The 24,228-nt window shown below is 55.4% G+C and overlaps 3 protein-coding genes across 8 annotated transcripts in view; 2 read left to right on the forward strand and 1 right to left on the reverse strand.

The window, feature by feature from the left end:
• Positions 1–331: 331 nt before the first annotated feature.
• DDX54 (DEAD-box helicase 54) lies at positions 332–8,809 on the reverse strand. The gene is made up of 20 exons (XM_062589912.1): positions 8,739–8,809; positions 7,876–7,996; positions 7,686–7,756; positions 7,368–7,556; positions 6,897–6,946; positions 6,393–6,434; positions 5,732–5,827; positions 5,338–5,459; positions 4,993–5,054; positions 4,331–4,462; positions 3,973–4,183; positions 3,392–3,526; positions 2,779–3,000; positions 2,614–2,687; positions 2,073–2,270; positions 1,721–1,866; positions 1,516–1,629; positions 1,181–1,285; positions 778–878; positions 332–661 (listed from the first exon to the last, which is right to left on the reverse strand). Exons 1-20 carry the CDS (start codon positions 8,805–8,807, stop codon positions 438–440), a joined length of 2,484 nt encoding a protein of 827 aa, XP_062445896.1. The 5' UTR covers positions 8,808–8,809; the 3' UTR covers positions 332–437.
• Positions 8,810–8,927: 118 nt separating this feature from the next.
• RITA1 (RBPJ interacting and tubulin associated 1) lies at positions 8,928–12,769 on the forward strand. The gene is made up of 3 exons (XM_062590478.1): positions 8,928–8,937; positions 9,851–10,200; positions 10,908–12,769. Exons 2-3 carry the CDS (start codon positions 9,920–9,922, stop codon positions 11,440–11,442), a joined length of 816 nt encoding a protein of 271 aa, XP_062446462.1. The 5' UTR covers positions 8,928–8,937; positions 9,851–9,919; the 3' UTR covers positions 11,443–12,769.
• The window catches only part of TPCN1 (two pore segment channel 1), a 55,021-nt gene continuing 42,255 nt past the window's right edge, over positions 11,463–24,228 (forward strand). Inside the window, exons 1-5 of one of the 6 annotated variants that reach the window (XM_062590474.1) lie at positions 11,467–11,850; positions 12,418–12,549; positions 14,054–14,167; positions 17,629–17,805; positions 18,058–18,285. In XM_062590474.1, coding sequence (XP_062446458.1) covers positions 18,174–18,285 — 112 coding nt within the window. In that variant the 5' untranslated portion in view covers positions 11,467–11,850; positions 12,418–12,549; positions 14,054–14,167; positions 17,629–17,805; positions 18,058–18,173. Of the gene's footprint in view, positions 12,550–14,053; positions 14,168–17,327; positions 17,394–17,628; positions 17,806–18,057; positions 18,286–24,228 lie in introns of those variants that run through there. The other 5 variants (XM_062590476.1, XM_062590477.1, XM_062590472.1 and 2 more) reach the window with 5 other exon arrangements.

Raw genomic sequence — 24,228 nt, forward strand, 5'->3', positions numbered from 1 at the left:
TTCACTCTGGCTGATGTGGAAGAGCAGCTTTCGTGCCAGCGTGTCCGTGCCAGTGTGTCCCCCATGCAGATGGGGGAATGGGTGCCAGCCCCTGCCAGTGGGGCTGGGAGGATGAAGGGGCAGGAGCTAGTACAGACAGAGGGCAGGCACTGGAAAGGAGCCTAGCAGCGTTTGAGAGGTTTGGGGAGTGAGAGCTGAGGTGCCACATGCCTCATGCCTGGTCTTAGAGCCTGGCATGCAGTTTCCCCCTCCAGCGTGGCCCCAAGATCTAGTACCCATATGTGTTAATCCTCAGCAAGATGCTTGTGACAAGGCCAAAGTAGAAGCAGGATACAAAACCAGCCAGTTATTTAATGTCTTTCCTGACACCAAGTCCAGGCATGGGGGAAGCCAAGCCCTTTGCTTTGGCTCTGTGGTGCCAGGCACAGCCCTGCCTCCTACAACCTTTTCCGGAGCTTGCCTTTCTTGGTGGCACCTGCCTGGCGCCCGAAAGCCATCTGTCGCAGCTCCTGCACCCGCTGCCGGTTCCTGGCCTTCAGGCGTTTGAGGCCACCGCGTTGCAGGAAGCGCTGCTTGGCCGCAGCTTTGCGCTGCTTCAAGATCTGCTGCTTGTTCTTCAGCTCTGAGCGCACCTTGCCCTTGGCTGGGGGACGCCGGTTCCCTGTGGGATAGATGAAGAGCCAAGTTCAAAGATAAATTGATACTTGGAGGCCACAATGAGGTATCTGGGGCACAGAGGGGATTATGTGGGGCTCTATCACTTGTTCAGGTACTCACCCTGCCCTTGTCTGTGCTTCCCTCTGATCTGCTCGCCTCTTTCTACTTCCTCTTCCTCATCCCGCTCATCAACCTTGTATTTCTGCTTCCACTTTTCATAGCTGGGCCGAGGGGTTAAGGGAATATGAGGTGACTCCCCATCACTTAACCCCCAATGGTGGCTAACACTGGCCTCCCTCTTGGAGCCATAGCCCTGGTGCTGGCCAGCTCGTGGGGCAGGGGAGCTCTCCATCCCCAGCCTGGCAGTAGACACGGCCCTAGGTGCAGGATGTGAGACCGAGTGGCTGCCACGGCTTTCCGCCCAGGTGCAGCCATGGGGGCCCCTGCCCCGCTGGCGCTCACCCTCAGCCCCAAGCCTCCCTCTGTGGCACAGGCAGATAGGCAGCGCCCACAGGCAGGATACAGGTTGTTCTTGTAGGAGCTGCTGATGTACCGCCCGCTCTCTGTCCGCACTTTCTTCTTGTCCTCCTGGCCCGTTTGCCCCACAAACCTCTTCTTCTTGCGGTCCCTGTGAAGGAGGGGAGGGTGGTGAGACAAGGGGGAGACTGGGAGCCTCGTGAATATGGGGCTACTAAGCACCCCCATCTTCCTCCCTGGGCATCTCAGCTCTAGCTGCCCCTGTGAGACAGCCAAAAAGAGAAGCTGTCTTCAAGGGGAGAGCAATACCCACCCAGGGTACACCTTCCAGCCCCCCAGTGCCTAGATAGATATCCTCTTCCTCAGATAGACCCCACTCACCACTTCAGCAGTTGCTTGCTCTTGTTGAGATTGTGGTTTTCATCACCCATGAGATCTAGGACGGCTCCAGCTGCCTGCTGCTCAAAGGGGCTGCCCTCACCACCCACGCTCAGCCTGCATGGGGAGGGAGAGAGGTATGAGAGCAGCTCCACATGCCTCCCACCAGCTGGGGCAGGAGAGCTGAGGGGGGCCCTCCTGGACTCACCCTCTCTCACTCTCAAAGTCCTTGGGCCGGTAGGGGATGTAGAAGTCCTCATCCCGCTGTGCTGGCTGCTGCGGCTTTTTCCTAGTGCTGTCTTCTCCTTCCCGGCCCCGTTTTCTCTTCCCACCCACCATGGTGGAGAACACATCCTGGAACAGGATGGCAGAGGGTTTGAGAGAGCATGTGGCAAGGGCACGTCCCCCTGCTCGCTGGACCCTGATGCCTGGATCTCCTAGAAGTTGCCATGCCAGCCCTAAATCCACAGCATAGCCCAGTGGCCAGTCAGCACTCAACTGATACCAGCCAGGTAGCAGCTTCCACAGCCACAGCAAGTCCTCTTTCCCTGCCCCATTACCTGGAGGTTTTCCTCCTCTCCTTCCTTCTCCTCAGACCTAGGGAAGGCTGGGCACAGCCCCTCCCCTTTGAGAGCTGCAGCCCGCTTCTCCTGCTGCCCACGCTGGTACTTCTCGATGAGAGCATGGTCACGGCGCCGCTTTGACCGCATCACGGTGCTGGCCAATGTTCGGGCTGTGGCGTTGATCTCGAAGATGGTCTGCTCGCAACGTGGGGAGAGAAAGTGAGAGGAACCCTGTGAGCTGCACGGGGCTGGGAGGGCAGCTGGATAGATGGACTTTCCCACCCAGTTCCTTTACCAGCTGGCTCCCATCCTAACCCTGGGAGCCGCCCTGACAGCCCAGAGCAGCAGGGCCTGGGACCATGGCAATGACTCCCCCGCATATGGGTTGTGCCCACAACAGCCCACCATGGAGAGTCAGTTCTGCCACTGCCCAGAGAGCACCAGGGGTGACCAAGGCTCAGCCAGGCGCCCCTTCCTCTAGCTGCCTGTTGGGGGTGGTGGCTGGCCTGGAACAGGACAGAGAATGGCATCAACTCACCGCCTTCGACTTGTAGGTTTTAATGCTATCCACTAACTTCAGCCTCTCCAGTTCGGTGTCTTCAAAACGAGCGCCTGGGTGCCGTGGGCATAGACAGAGGCACAGGTTAGCTCCTTCACGACGAGGACGGGGCACCCCCTTCCCTGGCACCTCCAAAGCACTCACTGAAGAGCGGGTGGATGCCCAGCTGGGACACATCCAGGTCCTTTGCCCTCTTAATGGACTCAGGTGAGGGTCCAGGCCGGGACCGCACATACTGCTTGTGGGCGTTGTCGGCGACGCGGCGCAGGCTCTGCAGGTCCAGCGAGCCCTCGTGGTCCGTGAGAAGCAGGCACTCCTCATCGTCCACCAGGCTCTGGGGGACGCGGCCCAGGACCCCGCCGGCATCTGTGGCCCAAGGAACACTGCTGTTTCTCTCCCACCCACCCCAGGATCATGGCAACATGTGGCAGCAAACCAGGATCGAACAGAGCAGAGGTAACAAGCATAGGAAATTAGCGCTGTTAAATCAGGATCCCTGCTGCACAGGGCATCTCAGAGCCTCAGGCACCCTGTACTGCTCAGCTGCACCCGACATCAAAAGCAGATCCCCCGCCCATAAGAGAGGACAGAGCAGCAGCAATGCCAACCACAAGACCATGAGCTCCAAGGCCAGCCAAGGTTAAAACCCCAGCAATTACAGGGCCAGCACCGCTGTACCTCGCCTGGTTGCAAAGAGCTGTGCTCAGAAGCCTCCCTGATGCCTGTGATGGGCATGGCAGGGCCTGGTCCGCCTTACCCACGGGCATCTCCTGGGCACCAGCGAGGATGAGAGGGCGTCCCAGGAAGAGGTGAAGGTCAAAGACGTATGGCATCTCATCAGGAGCCACTAGTGAGTAGGCAGTGCCACTCCGGCCAGCTCGAGCCACGCGACCTGGCAGGAGGAGAAGAGTTGGAAACCAGCTCCAGTGCCAGCTTGATTTGCTGGTTTCCTGGGGAGCCAGAGCCATAGGCTGGCCCATGGCATTTACAGGGTGGACATGGCTAGCAAGGGGCAGCAGGCTGCTGGGGAAGGAGGCAAAGATGAGCCCATTGCAGTGCCATCGCCCTGCAGCTGCCCCAAGCTGGTCCAGGTGGAGAGGGGAGCCCATAGTGCACGCGCCAGGAAGGCAAGGCTCCTGCGCTGCCCTGAGGAGTCCTCACAGTTACAGCCCAGATAGCAGGGACATTACTTGATTGCTCCAGGACATTCCCAGCAGGGCATACAGAGATCCCTCAAAAAAGGGAACAAGGGACAGCCCAGCTGCACCCCTCCTTGTCCCCATCCTCCTGAGGAGATCTCAGTTTGCAAAGACCCCTGCACAGGGCGCAGGTACCCACCAACGCGATGCAGGAACAGCTTAGCCTTGGCAGGGAAGCTGTAGTTGATGACATTGTCCAGCATGGGGATGTCGAGCCCACGGGCAGCCACGTCCGTAACCAGCAGCACTGGGCACTTGCCCTGGGAGAACTTGGCGATGTTGATCTTGCGGGCAGTTTGATCCAGTGAGCTGTAGATGTGTGTGCACTGGATGCCCTGGGCCGTCAGCAACTAGAGAGGGAGGAAGTGAGATCAGATCTTACCTTGTCAAGTACCCTCAGGCAAGAGACAGGGTCCCCCAGCTCCCAGGGCTCTGAGACCATAGGGTGCCCACCCTGATCTCCCAAACCCCACTGGGTACCTCTAAATGCTACTTGCCTCCTTGAGATACTCTGTGTGGTGCTTGGTAGCCACAAAGACGACGGTCTGGTCCTGGGGCTTCACCACACTCCTGAGCAGGTGGAGCAGCACGGCTGGTTTGTCGTCCCCGCGTACGTGGAAGAAAGCCAGCTGTGAACAGAGAGCAGAGCTCAGCCAGCTCCTGACGCTCTAAGACTCCATGACCCCATGCTCTTGGGGATACCCCCCAGCTACCTGGTCCACTCACCAGGTCCCTCCCTACACGTTGCTTCAACTGCATTCACACAACACTGAACGCAAGGAGACAAGTCACCAGGGCTGGGGTCTTCTCAGCCCTGCTATAGTATCCCAGCCCCAGTGTGCTAAATTTTCTGCCCCATCTTTTATGTTATCTTTTATGTTTAACCCCCCAACAGGGCTGTACCCTAGGTGACAGGTTAGGGACAGATCACATGCTACCCTGGCCGCACAGAACTTTGGGGTAGGAACGACACAGAGCCATGCAGCTGCCAGCCGGACAGACCCCACACCAGATGTCACCACCTCTTCCTTGCCAGTCTACTTGTCACCACAGGGCCTTCGCTGGCCCTGGCTTGCACGGAGTGTGGGGAATCCTAATGGCAGAGGAGATGCACAAGGCATCTGTAACCCCTGATCTTGAGCCCCCCAGACCCTCTCACCTTGAGCTGCTCACTGAGCTTGGACTCCACATCCAGGCGGATCAGCATCGGCTCCGTGAGCCCTGTAGGATGCGGGTCATACGTAGGACATGGTCACACTTTGCACTGTGCTGCTGGGACTAGCCTTACCCCTTGGCTTGAGAATACCCACTTGGCCCAGCTTCAGCCTAGCTCAGGTTCCTCAGTCCTCGGTCTGCACACGGACCCATGTATGTCACGTTCCTGTCCCTAGCCCTCCAGTGGGATACTGCCAGCTAGGGTAGGGCCATCAATACTAGCAGCTAATCTTAACCTGACTGCCCCCAATCTAACCCCTGTAGTCACTTTCCACCCCATGGTCCTCACCAGCTCGGGCAAATTCCACGAGCAGCTTGGGCAGCGTGGCTGAGAAGAGGACTGTCTGATGACTCTCAGGGAGCCGAGCAATGATCTCCTGGAGCTGCTCCGCAAAGCCCATCTCAAACAGCCTGCAGGGGAAGGGATACAGGACATCAAAGTCTTGGCACATCCCACCATGCCCAGCGCTGCCGCCCAGCAGCACTGCCCAGCCGAGGCACCTCATTCCCTCCCCCGCACCTCCTGTCCTCCACATCTTCTACCTCCAGCAACGACTCATCGCTCACCCCAAGCATGGGGCATGCAACTCCCCCGAGTCCACAGTCCAGCCACCCTCATCCCAGTGAGCACGTTAATGGGAAGGCAGTGCTCAGCAGGGACCCTGGCGCTGGCCCTCGCTGACCTGTCAGCCTCGTCGAACACCACATACTCCACACTCTGCAGCTTCAGATTCATTTCCACTGCCACGTGCATCAGGCGCCCTGGGGTGGCGATGATTCTGCAAGGAAGAGAGATCGCAATGCTTGGCCGGTCTGTACTCCAGTGAGAGGCCTCTCTGTGGGACCAAGCGTAGAGGAGCAGAATGGGACAGGTCTGCCCCCACCCTCCCAGGTGCCACAGCATAAGTCTGGCTCAAGAAAAACCTGACAGAGGCTCCTAGTCCCATGCAAAGAACACAGAAAGATGCTTTGAAGAAGGCCTAGGACACGTCCATTGGACGTGGCTCAGGACACCAGGACTATCTCTAGGGACCTCCTCCATGATGCCAACCCTCGGGTGGCACAGAAGGAGGGGAGGAATTCAGGTTGTGTTTGGATGGCACTGGCAGCAGGACTAGCCACCTGGCAGGGCTCAAGCCAGGACCTGCCAGGGCTACACCAGACCGTCAGCAACAGGGTGGTGGGTAACCTGAAGGAAACTGAGAGGGTCCCAAGGAGGTAGCGCCCTTTCTGGCTCCAGCAGCTGATCCCAGGATCACGTGCACGTCCAGCGTTCCTTGGGACATGCTTCCTCACCACACCAACAGGGAAGCGCACCCTCTTGCAGGTCCCCCAGAGACTCACATGTCGGGGTTCTCATGCAGCGCAGCAAACTGGTCCTCCATCCTGCGAGAGGGGAGAGAACCTGAGATGGGGCCAGGCATCAGAGAGGCAGCTCAGCCCGCCTGCCTTCGCAAGGGGTCCCCGGGCAAGCTGCTGGGGACTGCAGAGCTGGGGGCCAGCCCCAAGGGATGGGACAAAGGCTAGATCCTTCCAGGCTGCACTCTGCATGCCAGAGGCCGTGGAGAGCACCGCGCCGCACAGGGGAGCCCTTCACCCCTGGGATCTCATGCATGAGCAAGGGAGTAGCTCTCTTAACGGACAGCTGAAATTTCAGGCCAGCTGGCCCAGGAGCTCTGCTCCAGATGCCGCTGTGATGCCCAGTCCCAACGTGCGGCAGATTCTGGCAGCCCTCAGCACACTTCAGGGAAGGTGGGATGGGCAAAGTGCTGGAAGGAGCCCCAGCAGGGCTGCCCAGGGTTTCGGGGAAGGGTTTCGGTGCTGGTGGGAGCACTGGGGATGACTCACTTGTCTCCTCCCAGGACAAGGGCTGTCTTCAAGCCTGTGAACTTGCCCAACTGCAGGGTAAGGGAGACACACAGAGGAATTACAAGCAGATTCAGCATCAAACCAAATCCCTGTGCTGTTCCCTCCCAACTCCAGCAGATGCAGCAGACGCTGCGGATGCAGCAGCGTGTCCCCGGAGCGGGCAGGTACGTGATGAGGGCACCGACAAATGTGTTTTCCTTCTGCCTGCCCTTCCCTCCCTCTCTTTGTGCATTAGCTTGAACCTCTAAGTATGGGGTGGGCTGAGTGTGCGGAAGCCACAAGTCAAACCCCGGCACTGCACAGATCCTCCCAGGCAAAGGACAACGCTTGAGCAGCAGCAGCAGCACTAAGAGATACGGATAGCCTTCACCCTCTGCAGATAGCTCATCATCCTCGCCTGCCTTCCATCCCTCCGACCCAGCTCCGCTAGCGCTGCCTCCGTCCCGGTACCTCCTTGGTGAACTTCATGGTCTGCAGGGCCAGCTCGCGGGTGGGCGAGAGGACGAGAGCTCGGGCCCCCGTCTGGGCGCTGTGCGCCTTCAGCTTCTCGAACATGGGGATGAGGAAGCAGGCCGTCTTCCCGCTGCCCGTCCGCGCCATCGCCACCACATCCTTGCCGTCGAGGATCACCGGGATGGTCTGCAAGACACAGCCCAGCGGCGCTGCCCTCACCACCCAGCACCGTTGCTGGGGGCGGGCCCACCACGCGGGCAGCGCCCATCACCCCAATGGCCCCCGGTCTGGTCCCTGTGCCCCGGTGGGGCTCACCTTCCTCTGGATGGGTGTGGGCACCTTGTAGCCCTTCTTCATGATCCCTTTGAAGACGGGGTAGCTCAGGCCTGGAGGAGACACAGGTTAGCAAGCGATGGAGCAGGCGACCAGGATGGGGCCCTGCGGCTGCGCAGCGGACACAACCTGGCCCCGTTTCCGAGGGTCCCCCGCAGCGCCACGCACACACCCATGGACTGGAAGCCGCCAGATTTCTTCTTCTTGTTCTGCGCCCGCACCATGGCCTGGGTGTCTGGCTCGGCGGTGGCCTCCTCGGCGGCGGGGAAGGCCGGCAGCGCGGGCCCAGGGCCCTGCGGAGGGAACGGCGCCGCGGCCGGGGGCACCGCGGTGAGCGCCGTGGGGCGGCCAGGTGCCCCGACGGCACGGGCAGGGCAGCCGCTCTGCGCCCCGGGCCGGGCTGGCGGGAGCACACGGGGGCTGGGACACTGGCGCTGGGGACACCGGGCACCGAGGGCACTGGGCACACGGGGGCTGGGACTCTGGCACCGGGGACACCGAGCACCAAGGGCACCGGGCACACGGGGGCTGGGACACCGGGCACCGAGGGCACCGGGCACACGGGGGCTGGGGACACCGGCACCGGGGACACCGGGCACCGAGGGCACCGGGCACACGGGGACTGGGGACACCGGGCACCGAGGGCACCGGGCACCGAGGGCACCGGCCACACGGGGACTGGGGACACCGGGCACCGAGGGCACCGGCCACACGGGGAACTGGGGACACCGGGCACCGAGGGCACCGGGCACACGGGGACTGGGGACACCGGCACCGGGGACACCGGGCACCGAGGGCATCGGGCACACGGGGACTGAGGACATCGGCACCGGGGACACCGGGCACCGAGGGCACCGGGCACCGAGGGCACCGGCCACACGGGGACTGGGGACACTGGGCACCGAGGGCACCGGGCACGAGGGGAACTGGCGGTATCAGCGCGGGGACCCGGGGGACCCGAGGCACCCGGGGGGAGAGGGCACTAGTGGCACTAGGGACACCGGGCCCCGCCCCGCCCCGCCCCGCCCCGCGTACCGGCGGCCCCCGGCGCTGCTCCCCGGGCCCGGGCCGGCCCCGCTGGCGGCGGGCGCGCGGCGGCGCCATGACAGCGGCGGCGGCGGAAGCACGCGGCGAGGCCCCGCCCCCGCGGCACCACGTGTGCGGCGGGAGCGGCGGAAGGGGCGGGGCCTCCCCCCTCCTCCCTCCCCCCCCCCCCCCAGCGCACCCGGGCCAGGTGGGAGCAGCGGGGGGTGGGTGAGGATTTGGGGGGACTGGGATGGTCTGGGGGCTTCAGGGAACTCCAGGATGGGCTTTGAGGTGGGCAGGGGGGTTTGGGGGGCTCTAGGTTGGGGTTTGAGGTGGGCAGGGGGTTTGGGGGGCTCTAAGTTGGGGTTTGGGGTGAGCAGGAGGTTTGGGGGGCTCTAGGTTGGGTTTGAGGTGGGCAGGGGGTTTGGGGGGCTCTAGGTTGGGGTTTGGGGTGAGCAGGAGGTTTGGGGGGCTCTAGGTTGGGGTTTGAGGTGGGCAGGGGGTTTGGGGAGCTCTAGGTTGGGGTTTGGGGTGAGCAGGAGGTTTGGGGGGCTCTAGGTTGGGGTTTGAGGTGGGCAGGGGGTTTGGGGGGCTCTAGGTTGGGGTTTGAGGTGGGCAGGGGGTTTGGGGGGCTCTAGGTTGGGGTTTGGGGTGAGCAGGAGGTTTGGGGGGCTCTAGGTTGGGGTTTGGGGTGAGCAGGAGGTTTGGGGGGCTCTAGGTTGGGGTTTGAGGTGGGCAGGGGGTTTGGGGGGCTCTAGGTTGAGGTTTGAGGTGAGCAGGGGGGTTTTGGGGGGCTCTGGGCTGGGGTTTGGGGTGAGCAGGGGGATCTGGAATGGGGGCAGTGATAGATGAGGTGACTGGGGCAGGGGCTGCTGTGGTGGGGGGTGACTGGGAGCAGGGCTGCACTGACCCGCGGTGGCGGGCACGGCCGTGGGGGCAGTGGGCTCGGAGGGCAGAGGAGCTGTGGGGACGCGTGGCCCCAGCGAGGGCCGGGCCCGTGCGGGCAGGGCTCCAATGCCCCCCCACCTCTCCCCCCCAGTGAGGCCCTTATCCCTGGCAGCCCCTGGGGATCTCCCTTCCCTGATCTCTCTAATCCCTTTTTATTCCCCGATCCCCTGCAGTCCCGTTACCGCCTGCTGCTCCGTTGCACCGCCCTGCCGCGCGCCTGCAGCCCTGCGTCCCCGCCAGCCATGAAGGCGGCCGTCGCCAGCAGCCCAGCTCCCCAGCCACAACTCCGGAGCCGCCGCAGGGCGAAGGCTCGGCCGTCCTACGTGGACGAGACGCTGTTCGGCAGCCCAGTGAGGGCTCGCCCGGCGCCGCCGGACTTCGCGCCCCCCTGGGCAGATGAGGCCGGTGCCGCGAGGCCCTTGGTGTGGAGCCCGCCTGCAGCCGGCGCCAGGTGGAAAGCGGAGGCCGTGGCACCCTCCGCCTGCACGCCGCAGGGCACCCCCAGGAAAAGGAACAAGTACAGGTGAGCGGCCTCTTCCCTCTACCATGAGGCCTGCTGGAAGCCTTGCGGCATGTCGGGTTCCTCGGCTGGGAGTGCGGGGGGGTGCGGGAGCCCCTCCTGGTCTCTGCGCCAGCCTTCAGAGCAGCTCCCGGGAAGGAGGAGGCAGGAGATGGTCCAGGTGTGTCCCCTGACTCACTGTCTCGGTGTATGTCAAGTATGGCTGTGGCTTTCCCCTCTGAAAGGTGGCTGGAGACCCTCTGATGTCTGGGCATCTCGGTAGCATTTCTTCCCTATTCCCATGATGTTTCTTCCTTTTTTCCTGTAATGTTTCTTCCCATATAGAGGAGTTTTCCTGGCAGACAGGATTTTGGGGAAGGGTTTTTAGGCATCAATAAGACCTGCTTTGCTGAAAATCAGTCCCAGCGAGCCCATGGGCTAGTAAACCTAATACTCATTTCTACAGCCAGCAGCTCATGTAAAGCAATATAGCAAAACCTGTCTGTCTGCCTTTCTCCAGTCCAAATGATCAGGAGCCTATTTAAGGCTCTGCTGGCTCTAAGCAGCCCTGGGGAGGGTCTGGAGAGGGGTTTAAGCTCAGCTTCTGATCCAGAGCAAGAGCAAGGATTTGTCCCCTTCAGATTCCCCTGCCATATGGCAGTTAGGTCTCTGCTGCTGTCTTTTCCCACCTTAATATGAACATGCCTTTCTCTCCTTGCTTCTCCGTGAAGGTTGACAAGTCACACTCCGTCCTATTGCGATGAGTCCCTGTTTGGCACCAAGCCTGAGGATCCGGCCTGGGCAGCTTCTTGGATGAAGAAAGAAGATGTAGCCAAACTTCGTCCACTGCTCTGGAGCCCGTCATCCGCCTCCCGAAACCAGTCGAGCCTTTCTCCTCGCTCCAAGGAGACACCCTTGAGAGCTGTCCACCCACAAGCCCCAGCATCACCAGTGCTAGCCGACCTTGGCGCAGATCGTAAGGGCAAGTCCTACATCTGGAAACGGCCCGAGAGTGATTTGGACTCTGAAGGCCGGGGTGCTCCCAGCAGAGGACGTTCCCAGTCTCTCACCCGGCTGAACGCCTCTCCAGATAGCTTCCGACTAGCTTCAAGCAACCCCAAGACAGAAAAGCATAAACATCAGTCAGCCCCCGTGACGCCCCGAAGCCCTCTGATGAGGGTTCGGTCTAAGAGCGTGTCTGCGCCCTCTTTTGCCAGGAACTCCAAGGCAGCGGTTGTCTGCAAACCCAAGCCTCCCTGGAAGTAACAGGAAAAGTCCCTATCTGTGTAAATACACCCCTAACTTACCCGCAAGGGGGATCTGACATCCCAATGAGTAAGTCTCCAGGGACTCTGGAGCCTCTTGCGGCCGCAAACGAGGGAAGGAGCTGAGAGAGATGGGGGGCTCCTCCACCAGGGAGGACGAGCCAGGAGCTGAGAGAGACCACAGCGTCGGTGAGGCAGCGAACGACCTCCCTGGGCAGGGCGCATTCCCGCAGCACCCGAGCAGGACAGCCGTTGTGGTCATAACAGCTTTCAATGCCTGTCCAGTGATCATCAAATGAGGCGAGGTAACGAGGTTGCTTCTGTCCAGGATGTGCAGTCAGGAGAGCAGGAGACAGGACTGCCGACAGCGTAGGTGCAGGGCCCAGCCAGGAGACAGGCCTGGACGCAGGTATACCTACTGCGTAGCTTGGGCTAGGATGGGGGGCTGGGCCCGAGTGCAGGGGGGCTCTTGGACCGGAAGAGCAAGGCAGTGTCTGGATGGACAGGGCAATTCAGGTCTTCTGGTGCCCTGACAGGAACCTCCGCTAGCTGTTTCTGGGGATAAAGGGGTCTGGCTTCATCCTGCCTGTTGCATGCAGTCACAGCATCATTTGGGTTGGACGGGATTCCAGGGGATCTCTAGTCCAAACCGCTCAAAGCAGTGGGGTGAGACAAGGTTGCTCAGGGCTTTATCTAGTTGGGTCTTGGAAACCACTGAGGATCAAGACTGCACAACGTCTCTGGCACCCTGTTCTGATGCTTTGCTGTCTTTGCGATGAAAAGGTTTTTGCTTGTATCCAGCCAGAGCCTTTCTTATTGCAATTTTTGTCCGTTGCCTTGTTCTGTCGTGCACCTTAGCGAAGAGCCTAGCATCATCTTCTTGGTAACCTCCTTGTGGGTGCTGCTATGAGATCCCCCCAAAACCTTCATTCTCTAGGTTGAACAAGATGGTTTTATTTGCATCCTCTGATCACAGGGCACATGCTCCAGTCCCTGACCATCTTGGGGGCTCTCTGCTGGACTTGCTGCATTTATCAACGCTTTAATGTTTTAACCAGATGAAAATGTCCCTTTGGCCAAGGAAAGAGAAAGGAGAGCACGCAGAGAGGTGAGAAATGGCATCGCCCTACGTCCTTCTCATGGCGGGATGCTCTTACAGTGGATGGGTTTGTGTGGCAGAGTGAGGACCTATCTTGGTGAATTCAGCAGCCACCTGGGATTGGGCTTTGCTGACTGGACACAAAAATTCTGTGATTCTTATTGAACGCTGTGAGGTGCTGTCACAGCGATGCCACGCTTGCATACAAATAAATGATCAAAGGCAAATCTGCTGGGGCCTTGTGTTTGGTGCGTGGGGCGTTGCTGTGTGCTCTTGGCCTCATGGTGAGTTCAGGCCTTGGGCACAGCTAATACAAATCCTCCATTTCCATTCCTTAGGTGGGAAAGAACAACTCGGTCCTTTTTTCTTTAGGTGCCCCTTTATGAATAGAGGTAGGGAGGCAGATGAAGGACTCGGCCAGGTGACTTGGGATTTGCAGCTGGGGTCGCTGTGCTGTTATGGGAAGGGAAGCTGCAGTGATGAACCATGGAAGCTGGGGAATGCAGAGGAATCACTGGAGTCAGACCTAAAAAATGCTGCTTGTTTAACAGAAAGAATATGTGAGAGGAGGTGCCAGGGCCAGGTTGGCCCTTATGGTAGCGCATAGCACAATCTGGTTTCCCAAGAAAATGGAACATATATAACATAGTACTGCGTGATCATCTGAATTGGTGGCTGATTTCAGCCCTAGCTGGGAGCGAAATAAAGGGCTCAATGGTATCAAACTGTTACAAGGTTAAGAAAATAAAATAGTTGCTCCTTGGCTTAGGGAGTGATTTGTAGGACTGGGAGCAGAGCCCAAGCTGGGCTGTGCCACATCCCACCCTGCCCATGGCCCTGGCTGCAAACTGTCGGGATGACGCCCAGTCGGGGTTTTGCTGGGGAGTGGGGAGAGGAAGGGGTTCCCGTCAGTGTCCTGCCAGAGCGGGTGCTGCAGTGCTCCGCTTGCTTGGAACCATGGCATGTCGGGGGAACAGGATGCCTCAGCCTCTTCCACACTGAAAAGTAATGAGTTCCTGCAGCTTCCTCCCATGCCAAGGAAAAAGCGCTCTCAAATACACCCAAGGAGAAACTGAGTCAGGCTAAGGGCATCATTCAGCCCCAGGCATGATTTTATTGCCACCTTCAGTAACAGCAGAACTGGGCCCTGACTCACACAAGCCCACAAAGGGCATGGGGACTGAAGCGAGGAAGGTCTGCCAGGAATCTGCACTCCCGGTCCTTTGGCAAGAGACGTCCTCTTTTGAATGGCAATGGGCTCAGCCTAGAAGGGTGAGACACACTGTGCTGCTGCTCTGACGTTCCCTGTGCCTGAGAGCCAGCCCTGGCTCCAGGAGTGCAAAAGCTCTCTCAGCTGATGCTTATAATCTGGGAGCTGAGCCCCAGGGGAGCCAGCGGACTTGCTGGGAGGAGAGACTAGAGGAGAGGATGGATTTTGTGCTTATTTCTTGTCCTTCTTGCCCTCTCCCTTCTTTGTCTTCTTCATCTTCGACTTGCGGATTGTCTGGGCCAGGCGGCGTTTCTGGATGCACATGGCAATCTCCTTCTCATCACGACCATCTCCCTCACATCCCTCTTGCTCTTCTCCTGCCATATTCTGTGCTACTCGCCAGTTTGGGAATAGTAGGTAAGTACAGCATGTTTCTCTTCTGAGGCCAGCTGGGCCTTCTCTCTGGTGTGGACCACGTGAAGTGCCTCTCATTCAGCCTGGCAAGCCAGCAGCCACTACTTATTGCAAGTTGAGGGCCTCCTACAGGTCCTTCCTGTAAATCCCTGGGTAGGGATCCTTTTTACCTATCCAAAATCCAGGTAGAACTACAACTGGCTGCTAAACAGGCTTTCCAAAGAGATCAAAACAGGAAACATGCCTGGATGGGGATCTCAAGAGGTTCCAGATCCTAATAATTTCATGCTCCTTTGAAAAATCCCACCATAGTGGGATTTGCAAACAGCATCCTTGCTCAGAGAGGGGCTCTGAACAAGTAATACACCCACGGGTCAGAGCCTGCTTTGCCAGTGCTTGGAATAGAAAGCCACATTTCTGCAGTTAAGAGGCAGCAAAGTCTGAGGTAGGAGCTTTGCTGAGAAGCAGGTTACATCAGAGCGGCACTGAAGCCCAGCTAACATGTAAACTGTGGGGAGAGTGGGAAGAACCAGGCCACGGCAGCCTGCAGAAGGCCAAGGACGGGTAGTTTTGGTGGCACTCATCAGCTGTTTATTCCTTTCCTAGCACACTAAAGTGGGCCACGTCGGGGAGGACGTTTGGGGAAACTAGCAGTGTGGACATGCGTCTGCCTCAGCAAGTTCTGCCATGACCCCACTCAGGCTTGGTGTTCTAGCCACCCTAGCAGACAGGAAGCCAAAAAACCCTGACGTTATTAAAAACCTGACAAGGTGAGGATCCTTCCTTACAATTAGCTGCAAGCTTTCAGGACCCTTCCTACATTTTGCTTTGCTGGTAATCCAGCAGCTTTTCTTCATCTGGTTAAAAAGTGTAAGGACATGAAAGCAATTAGAGTCTTCTCAGAGGAGGCATTAGGGGTGATGACATGAATCTAAACCTGTTAAGCTTAATTTGGATGTTAGGACAGTGACATGCAAGCTGTTAAATCTGCAATTCTCTCAAGTGGGCAGGGAGAGAAACAGGAGTGTGATCTGGACGCTAGATGGAGACAGCAGGGTTGAGGATTGACACGAGAGTCCGTTCCCTAACAGCAGGTGGATGTGTCTGACAAAATGAGGTAGCTCATCAGCTTCCAGTTACTGTGGGATCTAGCAACTGATGTAACCATCCATAAAGCAAAAACAGCAGAGAATTCCCTAACGCTCAGGCAGGACAGATACTTTCCCGTGCGAAACCTGGGTGGTGGATTGCCCCTCACTGCCATACATTCCTGTGCGTAAGCTGCACGTCTGCTTGGGCAGGGATCTACCTGGATACACCACCTGGTAGGAGAGCCAGGCAGCTTAAAGAGGATACCTGTTTTGCTCCCATGTCTACTTCATTCTTCTGAATTCAGTGCTCTGTGTCCAGCTCCACTCTGTGCTGCTTCTGAAACAAACAGCAGGATGTGTTACCTGCAGACCTCGCAGACACCTGAAGCTTGGTGGGAAGTAGCCTGAGATGGAAAACAATGTAGCTTTGACCTCCCACATCATTACACTTCAGTGTAATACCTCTTCTTTCTGAAAACCTTCCTCCAGCTGAGCTATCTGTTGCCCTTGATTTGGGGGTTCTCTAAGGGAAAAGAGAATTCTTTGGTTTACAGCATAGGGCTGGCTGAGGCTGAATCACAGCCTCAGGGAGAGAGAGGTGTCTCCAAGGGTCACCTGGATTTTGTACTGTGTTTCTGCCACTTTGCAACTGTCTAGTTCCTCTGCCAGCTTGTTCTACCAGAGCTGCACAGTTCAGTGCAAGAGTGAAAGATGCTCCAACACTGGTGTGTGCTGTAGGCGGCCAGTGCTCATCTGAAGCAAACACAAAGCAGGAGTAAAATGAGAGGGGGAAATGTTCTTCTAGCTCCAAGTTCACCCTGTCTGATACTCTTCTCAGGCCAGAAGCTGGAGTCCCAGCTAGGACTCCTGCCTGCTGCTGCTCTTATTCTTTTTCTATGTGCTCAGCACTGTGATTAAAACAAACATCCTCTGCATTTGACTTATCTCTGGTTGCCTGGTTTGCATCTCTTAACAAACTACCAGGCAGTCTGAGAACCGCTTTGCTTCCCAAATTAGTTGCACTCAGCCACAGGGTGCTACAAACAAACTATAAAAGGTTTTATTTGCAGCCAGTGTTACATTTGCTCTGCTAACCCGTACCAGCTCCCTTGTTTCTCAGCGCGTGACTTGCGTGTTTTACAGTAGCCTGGCTGCTCTGAATTCTGCCTAGACCACAAGCTTTCTAGAGTGTCATGGCACTTTGAGGAGGCAGTTTCAGAGCTGAGGCAGTGCATGCGCAGAAAAGGAGCTCGTGCGAGTAAGCTGCTTCCTTGGTGGTTGCAACTGTGCTGCTGCAGGGCTGCTTGCCGCAGGAGTAAGCAGAGCGTTACGGCGGAGCAGGTACGCCCCGGAAAACAGCGCACGCGCCCTGCCAGGCGCTAGCAGAGCGGCCTGGCCTGGCCTGGCCTGGCAGCCCCGCGGCAGGGTTAACCCCCCCCCCCGCCGCCGTCCCTTTCCGCGCGCCGGCTCTGATTCCCGGTGCCCCGGGTGACGGTGCGGAGCTGGGCCCCGGGGGGCTCCGGCCCCGGCAGCCCGCCGTTCCTCCGCCTGCTCGGGACGCGGCTCGCGGGGGCCTCTCGGCCGGATCTTGCGAGCTGCTTTTGGGATCTCTCATCGCGTAACTTCGGACCCGGAAAACGAGGCAGAGGGCGGCGGGCCCCGGCGGGCTCCGGCGGGCCCCGGCGGGCCCGGGGCCGCCCGCCAGGAAACGCCCGTCCCGCAGCGGCCGCCTCGCCGGCGCGGGGCAGGCGGCGCCCGCCGTTGCTAGGACACCGCCCGCTCACCTCCGACCCCGCGCGCAGCCAATGGCGCCGGCGCGCCTTTGCTCCGCGGGGCGCCTTGCCCCCGGCGCGCCGGGCCAATCGGCGCCCGCGCTCGCCGAGACGGGCGGCGCCGCTACCCAACGGCGAGGCCAAGAGCGGAGGAGGCGGGGAATAATCCGGATGCTTTTCCCGGGGCGGAGGGCCGCCGGTGGGCGGGGCAGAAGGGGCGCCGTGCCCCGATTGGCGGGCCGCCGGGAGGCTCGGCCTCTCGCGGGCGAGGCTGCGCTGGCGGCAGCCAATGGGGCGCGGCGGGGGGCGGGGCCAGGCCGCGCCGGGCGCTGAGGCGAGCGGCGGCGGGGACGGCGGCGGGTGCCGGTGCGGCGGCGGCGGAGCGGGGGGGGGGGGGCGGTGGCGGGCGGGCAGCGCTCCCGGCGCGGGGCGGGGCCGGGGGATGCGCCCGGCCTCGGCGGCGGCGGCGACGCAGCCGGTTCGCGGCGGGGGCCCGGTGCCGCGGGAGGAGGCGGGCGGCCCGGCTGCGAGCGGCCGCGTCGTCCCGCCTCGGACGGCGCTTTACTAACGTTATTTATCCCCCCCCCCCCGCTTTTCGAAGAGAGTCGTGACTCCGAGACGTCGCTCGGGAGAAGCGTCCCCGGGAGCTTCATGTGGGCGCCCCCCGCCCGGCCCCGCTCTCTGCCTCCGTCCCCGCCGCCCGCGGAGCCGGGCCGTCCGGGCGCGCCGGGGCAGCGAGCCGCGCGCGGCGGGGACACGCGTCACCCTGCGGCGCCAGGTGGGTCGCGCGCGGCGGGGGCCCCTGCGGGCACGCCGCGTGGGTTGCGCCCGGTGCCGGGCTGCTGCCGCTCCGGTGCTGGGCGCCGCTGGCAGGACCGGGTGGGCCCGGGTGACTCGGTAAAGCGAGTCTTTTGGGTAATTGCCGCCGTTGATCTAGCGCCCTGCAGCGCCCGCTGAAAGCGGGTGACTGGACCCTTTTTGAGCCGTGGTGTCTGCAGATGGCTTCACATCTGTGTGTTCTTGTGTCTAGAAGACGCCCCTGATGGAAGACTTTCTGGAGAAAGTTTTTGACCAAACCGTTTTACACGTGGAACTGCGGAGGGCGTTATTTGAAGTCCTTGGAGCGGGAGCCGCCAAGGGGGCAGCATGGCGGTGAGCATGGACGATGACGTTCCCCTCATCCTCACCTTGGACGACAGCGGGAGCAGCACCTCGGCCCCCCTCGACGACCTGGAGCGGGAGGAGCTGCCTAACGAAAGTAAGACAGCTTTGCTGTTGTTTCCCGTCCGCTGTGATGGCCTTGCTGGGTCTGTGTTTGCAGTAGCTGTTGTGTCTTGTGCTTGCTGGACCCTGAAACTCTCACAGCCATCGTGCATCTTCCCAGCAGCTGCCAGAGAATTGAGTTAGAAAGTTGTTAATGTTGCTGCTTGTTTACTCCTGACACCCATGTTACGCCAAGCGGGGTGGAGAACACTGGATGAACTGGTCCTGCAGATGCCTTTTCTAAGACGTATTCTTTGTGGCTTCCACATCCTAATCTGCAACCTCGCTGTCCTTAAGCTCTACGCTTCTTCCCTGCGCGCTGGCCCAGAACTGCTCCTTTTCTTGGCGCTGACCCGCTGTGCTGTACCATTGGCCTGAACTGGCAGGGGCAGCAGCTGTGCTTGTGTCACTTAGTATTTTCCTAGAGCTGGAAAACGTCTATCCTTTGCAACTCTTGTTTTGCCCATTCTTAGTTTTTCTGCAATAAGGAAATGGAAACATGTTGATAAATCTTTTAAATTCTTTACTGTGTCCTTATCAAAGAACCTGGAATACCTTTAGATGTTGTTATTTGTATCCTTGCTGACTCCAGGAATTCAGTGGGACAGAACTAGCTTATGAGTGTTGGGAGAGGGAAAACAGAAGTTACTGTCTGGTAGCTGCGTTGCTCTCTCCTCCATCTTTCTTTATTAAAGCCTTCATCCCTCATTAGGTGAGGTGGGAACAGGAGATGTATTTAGTCATGTTCCCCCCTCCAAAAAATTTTTTTATTGGTTATACCTCACTAAATATATTTCAGTCACTTTGTTCATCACATCTCTTTGATTTCCAGTTGACATTGCAGGTGTACGCTCGAGTCTTGTGATGCCTCTACAAGCCCTTGCTGCCACAAACTTAAAATTTGTAACAAATAAGAGTTCCCTGGCTAGGATCTCTCTTTTCACTATTGAACCTCCTTCTGATTTCTCTCTCAAAGTTATATGGGTTCCTTTAACTCTTTCTTCCTCTAACTTTGTGAGCTAGTAGCTACTTTCTGAATACTTGGATACTTCTGTTTCCCACCCCTGCAACACACATGCTTGGCTAAATCGCCCAGCTGATTCCTGTAAGCCCAGCTGTATCTCTGCTCTGTCATGACTGCTTTGTCACATCAGTTTGTCTCTTAGCTTTCTATTTTTAAGTTAAATAGAGGAGGGAATGCTTCCTCTATCCAGGGATGTCTTTATAGACTTTCTTGTGACTAATTGCAATCACTCTGCTCTCCAATTTTCCTTCTTTAAAGTGATAGGAGATGGGTAGAAGAAGCTATATGGGTTTTATCATTTGGTTAAAGCCAACATGATTGTGTTAAAGCATAACTATGAGAACGAATGTATTAATAAATAAAAATATTCCACAATCTGCTTTCCTTGAAATACGGAAAACTTGTTTAAGGACAGATTTTTTGGTTCTTAAAAGATGGCTATGTGATCTTTGAGACTTCATTTCCTGGAATTCTTAGAACTAAGTGACTTCTGGTTTTGAAGATATATTTTGCAATACGTTTAAATCAGTATTAAAGTTGAATTTTCTGGAAAAAAATATAAAGCCCATTCTATGCAAGTGATTCTGCATCACACAGAGCCTTCTGAAGTCAGTGATGTATTGCAAGTGTGGAATCAAAGATTAAAACAGGGGGAAGGCTAATATAAACAACTTAAAAGGCACGTTTATCTCTGGCAAGCGGGAAGCTTAAATTAGTGAGTGAGAAGGCTAACACCATCACTTCAAAAATTAAGCTTGTTTAAGGAAAAGAACATATAATATAGCTTTCCTCTTTGCCTGTAAAGACAATCTGCTGTGAAGTATAAAAAAAAGTTCTGTCTCATGGAAGTTGTGATGAATTCAAATGTTTCCCCTCTGCTTTGTGTTTGTTTTTCCACGGAGGAGTGGAATGACTTTAACAAAACTGAATAATTTTGTTTTTATTTGGAAGCCTCTTTCTGCCAGGGAAAAAAGAGTGTAGAAGAAGTTCTGCTTTCAGGAGAGGAAGAGCCTCCCCAGGTGATGAGGGCATAGGCATAGGGAAGATCAGGAGGCTGCTTCCTTCTCATATTTTTGTCTTTCTTATGCCTAAATCTTAATAATGGAAGATGCAAGCAGAACTTGGAGAAATAGCTCTCCTGTAACTGTGCCTGACCATAGAATACTAAGAATTTGTTGGCAGTTTAAATACAATGCTTTTATTTAAAAATTTGTCCTCTGGTACGAACTGGGACTGTCTGCAATGAAATATCCTTTGTTTTTTTCCCCTATGGGAAGACACTATGGGAAAGATGAGAAGGGTGTAATCCCCTTGACGCTAAATCATGTACCAGAGGTTGAGAATAAAATTAGATTCTTGTTCTGTGTTGCTGTGTGGATGAACTTCTCCAAATTTTAATCTCTATTGCAAATTGTCGCAAACATCTCTCACTTAACACCTGGAATGTATGTAACTTCAGTACATCAGCTTTTTCTTTTTTCTTTTTCTTTTTTTATGGACTTGCACCTTTGTTCAACTTGATCCCTCGTGTAGCTTTGTTAAAAGTGGGTCCTTGGACAAATGGATTTCTAGTTGTGGACTCCTATGTTGATCATCTGGAGATACGGGTAAATTGCTTGGTTGCAATACATAGTAATAGAGTTTTCTGAAATGATGCTTCTTGCTACTTCTGTAAAGACTAAAGTGCGAAAATATACTCCTTTCAGAGTTTGGCAGGAGAGACCTCTCCTGGGTACGGTGCATGCTATGGTCTTAGAGTGAAGAGAACTAAATGAGAAAACTGTGTGTAAAATTACATTCTTAAAGAAAACGTCCAGCTGCAAAAATTAATCTCCCTAGTCATAGAGCTCTTAAGCACTTAATAGGGGAAAATACTTGCATGGGGAGGAATATTAAAACTTTGCCTTCTTCAGCTTGTGCTGGGATACATAGCTTCTAGGAAGATTTCATTTTCTGCCACACCAGAAGGTCAGAATCCTGAAAAGTTGACTGGAATTCAGTTCACATCCAGAAAAACGTGGTCCCTGTTGTGCAGCCGGTGCTTTGAACACAACACGAAGGGTTGTGATGCTGGGTAATTTTTCTTTCGAGCTTCAACAGCTGAAGGAGACAGAGACGTGTTGTTGTCAGTTGAATCCATGGCTTACACTAATTAATATGATGCTGTCCTTTCCTTGTACATCTTATCTGAGAATCTCTGAGAGTGGTGCACGCTCTAATTAAGCTTCCTGACACCTATGCGAGGTGAATGACTAATATTAACTGATTTTAGTAGAAGGGGAAAGCTGGGATGCAATTGTTGCGTGACCTTGCCCAAAGTCGCATAGTGAGCCCCTGCACGTGGGGAGAATCAGCCAGGGTTTAGTGATTTCTAGTCTCTCACCCTAACTACTACGAAGCCTTCCAGATGCATTCTTAAAATATCTCAAATGCAAGGTGTGTTTTCCATATACAAAGGCAGCATATATAGCCTTGAAACTCTAGGACAGTGTCTCTCCTTGAGCTGATGGGAACTATAAGCAATAAATGAGTATACATTGATTTATCCTGTATTAGATCAGATATAAGATTCTCCTTTGCCTCCTGTGTGGAAATTGCTCTAGCCTCAAGTGGAGTTTCAATATGTTCAGAGCAGAAAGTACAGCTCAAAGTGTTGTGCAGGGAACAATATGGTATTGTGTGTTTGTTTCTCCCACACAATGGATTATGGCAAGTGGAAGAAGTCATCTTTAAACTCTGGGTTTTTGCAGGAAAGCGACTGCATCTGCTGTTAAGGTAAAAAATGAATTATCATGTGTCTGTGGGGAAGTGGGGGCAGCAACAGTGATGTGCAATGTTTTCTACCAGGACTGTTGGAAACTGGGAAGTTACAACTTTGAATGTTAATGTTTCAGCTGAGCCTTGCGAACTGGGTTTCTGCTGCTTGAGGAGTACATTTTCAGGAAAGCTAGAGCCGGCTTGGCCTTTGGGGTAGAAAGTAAAGAGCTGTTGATGAATGTGTCTGTGCAATGCTGCAAAGGAGAGGGTAGCCTGAAGTATGTAGAGAAAATGCCATTCTGCTGTCGGTGAATTTGGAGGGACTGCTCATGTCAGGCTTGCTGAGGAATCTGAATTAGACCAAGGAAAGTATGCTGCGTGTCAGTGACTGTTTCTCTTTCACTAGTGTGTCTAAAATTGCGTGTAATAAGCTTTCTGGAGCAGCTGGACTAGGGTGTCTTTTCTTGGCTTACTGTTTCTCTTGTACCTAGTTCCTTCATGGCATATGTGAAGAGGCTTTTCAAGCTTTTCTTTTTGCAGTTGGCTGATGAAAACTGTTTTGAAAGTTTTTTGTTTGTTCTTTTTTTTTTTTTGTTTTTTGTTTGTTTTGTTTGTTTGTTTGTTTTTTTGAACACAGAGAGTCTAATTATGGCATTAGTGGAAATTGTTTACAACGAACTGGTCCTTTTTGAATACTCTGTCTACTAATCCACAAGCAGGCACATGCCTTCCGAACTGGCACAGAAAGGGGGATAGTTAATGATGGTCTTTTGAGATACATGAGCAGCCTGGATTTCAATGTCTTCAGTACTCAGTGTGAATCTTCTGTGTTGGATCCAGCTCCAGAGCACGTTTGTATTGCACTGAAAGAAAAGAGTTTGGTCCTCACAATGCACAGCTCCAGCTTATCTGCTCAGTGAGTCCCTGCCTTCAAACAGCTCTGCTGCCTTCTTCCTACTGTCATTTCCTTCAGTGCAGTGAACGGACAAAAGAGATTTCCAGATGTGAAACAAGCCTAGCTTCTCTGAGCATGCAGTAGAGAGTAACTGCTTGGCTTTCTGAGGAGTGTTATAGCTACACACAAACTCTGTAGCTGTGTTTCTTGAGCAGCCATGTAATTGCTGAGAAAGCACGTGGACTTTACTACCTCTGAAGGAAACCAAGTATTTCTAACATCAGCTAGCTAGTGAATTTAATAAATCCATCAGGAACTGAAGGTTTTGATTCTTGTCTGAAAGTGAGAAGACGGTTATTTGAGCTTGGGCACTGGTTACGAAATGTAGCTAACTGGTGTAGGGGAAGAGGGGGAAGGAGGAGAACAATCAGGATGCTTGCAGTTGACCTGGTAAATCCTAAGATCTGTGACAGCCAGGCTTTTAAACAGCCTTTTGGATTATCTGGTGACTCTCCTGAATATGCAGGGTGTTTTCTTGCATGATGGCTTCTAGTTCTGCTGATTTGCCTTTAATTAGTTCCAGTAGCAGTGCTTCTGCTACCGCATTTAGAGGCGAAGCATGACCAGAGTGCAGGATGGAGATCTCGTTTTCAGGAGCAGTCCTGCTGTTGGTTCTGTTGCTTCTTGTACCTAGGGTAAGTCAGCTAATGTCACTGTGGTTCATATGTCTCATCTGTAAAGCATAGGTTATACCTTTCTTGCAAGTAGACAGGTAGGCTTAATTACTTTGTTGTGAAGAGCTTCTCTTTGATGGTGCCCTGCATGATTTGCTTTTCCTAGTATCTGCCTGCTTAAAATTTGTATACAGAGGAATTTAGTGATGCACAAGTGGTAGCTCCGTACTGAATTGTTTATGCCTCTGAAAGTCCCTTTTTCCTAACCTAACAACCTTACGTTCTGCAACTTCTGCCAGTGCCTCTGTAATCCTTTCCTGGCCTAGATGGTTTATAATGGATGTTTTAAGCGAGCAAAGCAAAGCAAAACTGCCTCTGAGATGAGTGAGGGGTGAAGAACTTGGAAAGGGAAATGAGCACCCAAAACATAAGGAGATTATTGTTTTCTTCTTCAGCACAATTCGTTTCCGTGGATGATGAGCTCTGTAAATGCAGAAGGAGGAGGTAAACGCTACTTTTTTTTAGGCAATGTTGGCTATCTTTGATATGATGTTAGAAATAGTGGAAAAAGTGGTTCTGCTATTATGT

This window comes from Rhea pennata, chromosome 17 (genome assembly GCF_028389875.1).
Source record: "Rhea pennata isolate bPtePen1 chromosome 17, bPtePen1.pri, whole genome shotgun sequence".
Lineage (NCBI taxonomy): Eukaryota > Metazoa > Chordata > Aves > Rheiformes > Rheidae > Rhea > Rhea pennata.